The 8,894-nt window shown below is 34.4% G+C and overlaps 1 protein-coding gene across 1 annotated transcript; it reads right to left on the reverse strand.

Moving 5' to 3' along the window:
- Positions 1 to 71: 71 nt before the first annotated feature.
- Positions 72 to 8,724, reverse strand: LOC117118932 (myb-binding protein 1A-like protein; the record flags this gene model as incomplete). The annotated part of the gene is made up of 9 exons (XM_033263665.1): positions 72 to 432; positions 2,101 to 2,279; positions 2,835 to 2,946; positions 3,949 to 4,041; positions 4,797 to 4,919; positions 5,543 to 5,653; positions 6,451 to 6,522; positions 8,028 to 8,111; positions 8,617 to 8,724. Coding segments are annotated over 9 exons (966 nt in total), but the record flags the coding sequence as incomplete, so codon positions are not given.
- Between the last annotated feature and the right edge of the window lie 170 nt (positions 8,725 to 8,894).

An 8,894-nucleotide genomic window follows, 5' to 3' on the forward strand; every position in this document is an offset into this window, starting at 1 on the left:
ACAATCTTCGCCTGTAAGTGGGACCTTCTTGGTCCTGTTGGATGATTGAATAAATAAAATAAAAAAAATAAAAATACCTCCCAGGGAGCGGAGGAGGTCACATGCTTTATATGAATAATTTTGTATCCAATGACCATGGACAAAAGCGCCTTAAGCAGTTTTCTGGATATTTGCGCTATATAAAATCCTATAAATGAAAAGTCCTGCTTACTGACTTGCAGAGCCATACATCCAAGCATGCTGTATATAAGAGATTATACCTAGTTGCTATATACATTAATAATACGTATTATGCTTCTATATAAATACATAAATTTAGGTTACAGTACAGAAAAAAAGATGTTCTACCTACTTGCTTATAAGACATTTTACAATTTCAACTTGCGTAACACCATCTTGAATCTCTTTGACAACCAATGGTAATGTTGTACTCTAAAAAAACATTTTAGATTGTTAGCTTGTACATGAGACTTTTTGTTTATTTTCAATATGTTATGAGAAGAAGACCTTAAGTTCAGACATATAGTAATAAATAATAATTTTAGATTTTTATAGCGCCTCACGTTGTCACAACCTTGAAGCACTTAACAACAACATAGAGAAGAAAATAAACCATAAACCAATGTACAAATGTACTGTTAATTATTTATCCAATATTTTGAGTTTTAGTTTAGTTTAAGTTTAACAATTAGTTTGATGGTTATTAACAAATACAGTCAAACGTCCATTTTACGTACCCCTTGGTACCAAGGGGTATTTGTAAATTGAAAAATTTGTAAACTAGATCGGGTGTCACTTTCCAATGCCTAGGCCTAGCTATCCCCTGCCATTGAGCGCCAATAGGCTAACGGCAGCCAGGCCTAGCACGAACCGACTGTGCAGCAGCGTGGTCTACCTCGCTAGAGCCTAGTTGAATTTACCTTCGTTAAAAACCAAATTACTGTAATCGCTGGTATTCTTCCACTAAAATATTATTTTAACTCTTAATCAAACATCTGTATGTTTTATGGACCTTTCTATCGTGTTCTTTCTAGTTCTTAGATCAGCGAAATTGTGTTGTTTAGATGCACTTCGCGATCATATCTAGCATTCGTGATGTCAATGAATTGCTGACCCCAACACTCTCATTCGTCATCGTAAACATGTGCGCTTAATCCGACGACACTTGCGTTGGTAGTTCGTTGTTCTGGTTAGGACTATTACAATATATTATAGTGATCAGAAATGGAAGAAAAGCTCAAACTTTTAATAAATAAATACAACAAGCTTGAATATTTTTAAGAAAAACACTTTGTAAAACGTGCACAATCAGACTTCTTTTACGGTAATAATTGGTCGATGATGACATCATCAGGGGGGCAAACCCCATTCGTAAAATCAACTATTCGTAAAATTGACGTTCGTAAAATAAACATTTGACTGTATTACAATAGTTTGGTTTGGATTGTCTATTCCTATTGTACAGTAGTAGCTGCCTAAACAAGCAATGCACAGTTCATAAAGCCTGTATTCCACTAGGCAAATTTATTCGCGCAAATCGGAAGCGCTGTTCATGCACATGCACATTCACATTTCTATTGGAGTTTTCGCTTCAGGGAAATTGGTAGTCCGAACTGTTTCTACTTTTTGCAAAGCGAAAAATGTACACAACCTATCAGAGCTCAGGAACTGAATCGACGCCTTCAATTCGCGTGAATAAACCTTGCCTATGTGGAAAACAGGTTTAATGGAATATATCTAGGCTGAAAGCAATTGATGTTTCTTGCTTTAAAGTATGTATAAACGCTTTGTTAGACAGACACACCTAATACCAGTGTCTCTCACTTTTGTCCTAGCAAACTGAAATGTGTCTGTGGTTGTTTGAATTTTTTTGCTGTGTTTTTTGTTAATCTTGTCTCTTGTTTGTCTTTTCAAGCAGTTTTAAATAAGTCATTCAATTTTTGCTGTACTTTACTATGCTTTTTTTACATATATTGCCAAATAAACAAAATAAAAAATGAAATCTTGGTTATGTTTTGTTAACAATCAGAATCTGAATATAATTACAAGATTAATTTAATGGAAAAGCAAAAAAACACAATCCACCATAAATATACTTACAAATTTTTTACTAGCTTCATGTAGAAAATGTTGTTTGTTTGCCAAGCTATTAAGGAAAACTTTTACAACAGCCGGACTAATCACATGATCAACACTTTGCGCACTACACTCACGTAGAAGACGCTCTACAAGTCGTAGTGCAAGGTATCGACATTCTTGCCGAGCAAGGAGCAACCCATCTGAAAGGACAAGCAAATTTGGATAATTAAAATACAGAAAAAGCACAAACTAGAATTTCTTTTTATGATACATGTATTTTCCCCATCAGGTTTGAAGTTTAAATCAAACTTACAACTGAAAAATATAAACATGGCCATGATTACATGCTTATTACACACATGAGTTGTCCCAAAACATACAGTATGTTTATATACCGTACACTGTGATTTTTTGGGACTTTAGCAATAGTAGGGGGGGGGGGGGGGGGGTTTGGAGCCTTGCAGAGTAGGCCACTTCTCTTCAAACTATATCAAAAAATTTTATCCTCAAGTTATTGAACATATTACACAATGGTAATATTTTAAAAATTTTATATTTCATTCTTATCCAAAAGCAAGAGAATTTCAAATTTCACAAAGAAAGAAATAATGTTCTCATAAAGTTTCCTTATGAGGTTAAAGGTGTGAAGTTGTTTCTATTCATTAAAAAAAAGAAAAGCCTGTGTAATTCATCCTGATATTGGCACTTACAATACTGAATGAAAAAAACTAATAAATAAATTTAAAAAAACTGACCATCTATAACCTGTTGACAAAACACAGCAAGTTTTTCCTGATCTTGAAGAACAAGCTTGAGCACTTCATCACAGACGTGGTTGACATTTGGATGCGAGATAATTGTAGACTCCTGTTAAGAAAGCACAGGTAATATAGTAGAAGTGTTGTGACACGGTTGTGGCTTGGACTCTCAACCTTGAGGTCGGAGGTTCGAATCCCTCACTGTGCAAGTCACTTGTGTCCTTAGGCAAGACATTTTATCTACCTTTGTCTCTCTCCACCCAGGAGTATAAATGGGTACTGGCATATGCTAGGAAGGTAAAACAGACTGTTGTGCAGGAAGGAGTGGCGAACCCCCCTCACAGCCTTGCACAGTCTGGCCCAAAGGACAGGGAGACGGGCACTCCAGCCTGTAAGCCCAAAGGTTCAGGTTTCGACCTTTACCATACTTATACTGGGTGGGGTGAGAGGTATAATGTGGAGGTTAGGAATCGATGCCTAGACAGTTGCTTTGGCAGATTTATGTGAGGCTTGATGCCAAATGTAGGTCGAGAAGATGGGAATGGAAAAGTGTAAAACATTATTCTACAATAGTGGAGAGATTTAGAGTCAGCTTGATTCTCAAAAAAATTGTTAGAAAATATTCAATATGTGAGCTTTTCCTATACCTTGTTTCGCAAAATTATTTTTTTTAAAGATCGTCAGTGTAGGGCAAAAACAAAAATAAAAATAAAATTTTGGCTTTTCATTTAGCAAATACTACTGCTAAAAACATCCACACAGAGGAAAAAATAAAAATAAAATTGTATTGGTGAATGTAAACAGTGTAGTAATGGGATGGTTTTTTTTTTTTTTTTTTTTTAACTAGGAATAATATTTTTAAGGCAGCATCAGGCATAATAAATATAAAGAAAATTTTTTTTTGAAATTTCCATTTTTTGTGGCAGTGGGTTAAGATATAAAAAAATCTAGCCTTAGGCCGAAAAGGGAGGGAAGAGTTCCTGTATTCTTATGGAAATACTGATTATTAAAAAGGAGATAAGCTGCTTTTTTTTTACGCAAGTTTTTTTCACACTTGATCTTCAAAAGACAAATTTAGACAAAATGGCTGCTTGAATGATAGAGCACTTACTGTGAGGATTTTTACAATGTGACCAAGATTGCCACGATGTAAGATGTCTTTGTGCTGCCAATGTGTCTTCAGAAATTTGCTTTTAACAACATCCTGTTGGGGGAAAAACAGCCTTACAAAATACTTTAATTAAATTAATATTAATGATGAAGATAATAGTAATTGTAATATAATATTATTAATCAATGTTACTACTAACACCAAACATATAATTAAATGGTAATATGTAAAGTTATAACAACAATGGCAAAGGTAACAGTACATAACACAGGTGTACATAAAATTCTATGGCTACGTTCAGACTTGGAGATAAGCCAGGCTTGAGTTAAGCCCGGCTTAACTTTGCCAGGCGTTCAGACTAGCGGGATTAGCCAGGCGCGAGAATTAGCATAATGAACCGTAACCAGGAAACGAGTTTGGAAACATTGGGCTAGAAACGTATGCTCGCTCACAGCGTGCGTAATTGAATGCTGATTGGTCATTTTGTTACCCGGAAGTCAATGCAAGACCCCCTCAACGATTAAAGGCCGGCTTAGAAAAGTTAAACACGTTGGCACGCCAGGCCTAGTTACTATAGGAACACAGCCCGGCTTGAGATAAGCCACTTAAGTCAGACTGGCACGTGGATAAACCCGGTGAGTTGAGCCGGGTTTATCCACCTAGTCTGAACTAGGCCTATGACAATTAATGAGCACCTGTCACATTATGAAGGTGTCCATCAAATACTACGTAAAATTAAACAGATGTCCATTAATACTACAGTATGCTAATTGAAGAGCTTCACTGCCACATCAGGTGACCATTAACACTATGTTAGTTTATGAGTTGCACTGAAATGTGATACATACAGGAAAACAGCGATGGCATGTTAACAGGATCTGCAAAACGTGAGGGGGACACCCTTCCCAGCCACAACTCAGGTCAGTCTTCAAAGACGGCCAGATATGCTCACTAAAGGTTTCTTTCGAGCTCTAAAAAAAAAAAAAAAAAAAATTAGAAAAAAAATAGACTCAAAAGGTTTGGTTAATAATAATAATCCTTTATTCGTCCTCATTCTAATTTGAAATCAGAAGTTTAGGCTGGGCCCCTGCAGACCCGGGTAGCAGCTGCAGTGCAGTGCCACCCGGCTTAACTACAAACATATAACAAACACATACGGATACAAACATTGTCCTTAACCAAGACTATTTCTGAATGTGCAGGTTATTCGAGGAGCCCAGCGATCAGACTCCCAATTTAAACCCAGATTGGCCGGGTTTGAACAGAGGTCTTCAGCACAAGAATTCTTCTCAGCCAACTGCTCAGGAACTAATATTAATCATCAACTAATATTAATAATTTCTATTCATGTACTAATTAATACCGAATAATGGTGGTTCATCAAAGATTAATATTCAAGAAAATATAGTTGTCTGTATAAAAGAAAATAGAATATTTTTATCACCTGGAATGTATCATAGTTAAAAGGATTAAACCCAGAAATTTTGGAACAGAAGTAGCATCTTAACCACAAAGCCACTCTAATCTAATGAGGGCAGACTAGCTCACATAGCTGGACTATCAATTTAACAACAGTAATAAAATTTCTCCCTACCATACAAATCAAGTCTGCTGCTGCCTGAGTGCATACTTCCTGTAGATAGCTTTTCTTGTCTGCAAATGCTTTAAGCTTTGCAAGAACATTTACTGTATACTTTCCATCTTCCTAATTTGAAAAACGAAATCTCAGATGTATATTCAGATTTTGAAAAATTAAGTCAGAGACAATTTGTACAACATAAATAAGTATCATATATGTTACATTTTAAGATGAAATTAATTCAGCATATATATAACATAAACTTGTTTCAAATGGCAAAGTATAATAATGGCCATAATTGTATATGTACAATAATGTGTCCGTGTAGTCAAACATATTATTGTTACGCAACTAACTTGTAATTAAAATACTTGATGTCAATTTCAACTACTGAACAAATTCAATTCTATTCATGAAATTAATGAATTATGAATAGCTATAATAATAATTAAATAATAATAATAATAATAATAATAATAATAATAATAATAATAATATGCAGGCTTTTATATAGCTCTCTATTCAACTAAGTGTCAAAGTGCTTTTCTACATTACTATTACCCCAGTCAATGGAATAACGCCTATGGGGGAAATTTAGTTTGCTACATGAAATATATCAGCGCATTTTTGCATTGAACTGCCTCAGCTACCCATTTATACTCCTGGATGGAGAGAAGCAATGCAGATAAAGTGCCTTGCTTGAAGACACAAGTGAAATGCACAGCGAGGGATTGAAACCTCAATCTTGAGGTTGGGAAACCAAACTGTTCCCGCTGCACCAAACCACTTCTACATATATTGTGATATATTTTTTACGCCTAATTCAGGAAAATCTCAAGTGAAATATTTTTATGGCAATATATAATGTAACAAATTCTAATAAAAACTATATTTTTAAAATGTATAGAATAGCAAATACTTACTGCTTGCAGTCTGCCAGATTGTACTACGGCGATGTATGCAAACACCTGGCCAAAAAGATGCTCTCGTTCCTCCTGTCAATCAATGCAAAGTTTTGGGCCACATTGTGGAATATTACCGTACATTACTAAATTAGCGTCACAGTGCTTGTAAAACGTTTGGATGATTAGCTTTGTTTATTCAAGAGTGGTGCTTAAACTAGAGGGTCATTCCGTGTCAAATCAACCAGATTTCAAAAAAGTATGACCCTCTCAGATTTTGATGAAACTCCATAAAAATGATCTACTATGTGAAAAACCAACACTTTAAAAAAATTAGGGTTATAGGTTTTGTAGTTTCCGAGATATTGACGGCCCAAAAAAGCGGCGTGGCTCTTCAAGATGCGCAAATGCAATTTCCTCCAACTTTGGAAGCTTATAACTCGGGATTGGTAATAGCTATCAAGGTCAAACTTGGTATTCTAACTTATATTCCACCATATTACACAAATATGGCATCAGATTAACTGTTATCCCTTAAACTGTCCTGATGATGACATACTGAATGTCAAAATATTGAATTCTGACACGATGGCGTGCATTTCAATACTTGGAGTGTGTATTATACTATCTTAAACCGTCCAGATTTTCAAAAAACTGATGCATGCCCACATGATCACAAAAAAAAAATGTTGTATGAACATATGATCACAAAAAAACTGTTGTATGCCCATATGTTCACAAAAAAAATACTGCATGCCCATATCACAAAAAAAATGTTGTATGAACATATGATCACAAAAAAACTGTTGTATGCCCATGATCACAAAAAAACTGTTGTATGCCCATAAGATGATCACAAAAAACTGTTTATGACCATGATGTGCCTATATATCGTCATGATGTGATGTCATCATGACCACATTTATTTAGCCATGTTTTTTTCAAATTAAATATGATAAGCCAACAAATAAAAATGAATCTTAATAATGTAAACTGTATATTTTACACATTTTTTAACCTTTTGATCTTATTGTTGGGAATCTATTTTTTTTTTATGTCTCTCTTTTACATTAATGATTTTCATTTTTACATTAGAATCTCTTAAAGTTGTAACTATGATTGTATACGATAGAAGTGTGAATTACACAATAGTGAATTGGGCAGCACCCCAGGAGACACTCCCTTACCTTTTTCCGAATACTGCATTGTACTGCATTTTTATATTTTGTATTTTACTTATTTTAATATACTTTAAATTTTACTTGGTAATGTGTGTATTAAAACAAAACATTTTCATTTTATACATATGTATTTTTTATGGAAAAGTCAATAAAATGAATCTTGATTCCTAAATTTTAATCGGGACAGGGCTTTAAAATGGTACCAATTTGTGTTTATACAACGTCAGAATTACAGGAAACATTAAAGTATATTGTGTAATATACACTTTTGATAATGTGTGCAACCTTTATTAAAAACTAAAGAGAGGCACTAGTTTAATCTCTTATGACTGTTTCATTCCAGACGGAAACCAACTATCATTTCTAAATAGAGATCCATGAGAAAGGTTTAATTGTTAGTTTGTAAAATGATTTTACCTGTTTACTTGTCTTGGAATGGAGATGATTCTTAATCAAAACAAACACCTCTTTCAAGCTGATGACAGGTAGCAATGCCAATAGCTTAGGACAAACACAGTATAAATCAATGATTATTCATGTTAATTAAACACCATGATAATTGCTGATCAACCTACTCAAAAGTTAATTGTTATGGTACCTATTATTAACTAGATTTAGTTGAATATTCCAAATTGCATTTAATACATTTTCTTCAATTACTATGATTATCCAATAAATAAAAATTTGTTATTTCTTACAAATCTGAACAAGATACAAGTGTACAGTATATACTAAACATCTATTGTAAACAAGCATCATAATATATTTATTTCTCAAGTGAAACCTACTAAAATATGAGACTTCCCAATCCCAACATTTGCAACAACCTTTAGGGGAAAAAACCCTTTTCCCTCCTTTTTATTGGGACACAAGCTAATATTACAGTAATAAATTTTGCATCAGTGGCATCTGCTACATGCACTGTGTTAACAATAAAACAATACATTAGCAAGGGGGGGGGGATTACATTTGGCAGCCACTTTTGAATAACAATTTTTTTTTATACCTCTGCAAGTGCTGTAGCATATCCCTGTCTTGCTCCTTGTCTTGAAGATGCTAATCCTTTGACAAGCCTCTGAAGTGCATAAATAACATCTTCACACAAGGCCTCCTTCTGGAAAAGAAAACTCAGCAATTTAGTTTAAAAGTTTAAACGGACATACCGTAGTGCATTAAGACAGTGAGACTAAAGTTTAAGGCCATGTTTCCGCAGCACTTCTTCGATAAATTATCAGAGGCAGCCATTTTGTTATTTTTCACTGCGGAAACGGGGGTAAAATATTT

Source organism: Anneissia japonica, unplaced genomic scaffold (assembly GCF_011630105.1).
Source record: "Anneissia japonica isolate Jap-2015-1 unplaced genomic scaffold, ASM1163010v1 scaffold19854_len8937_cov119, whole genome shotgun sequence".
Lineage (NCBI taxonomy): Eukaryota > Metazoa > Echinodermata > Crinoidea > Comatulida > Comatulidae > Anneissia > Anneissia japonica.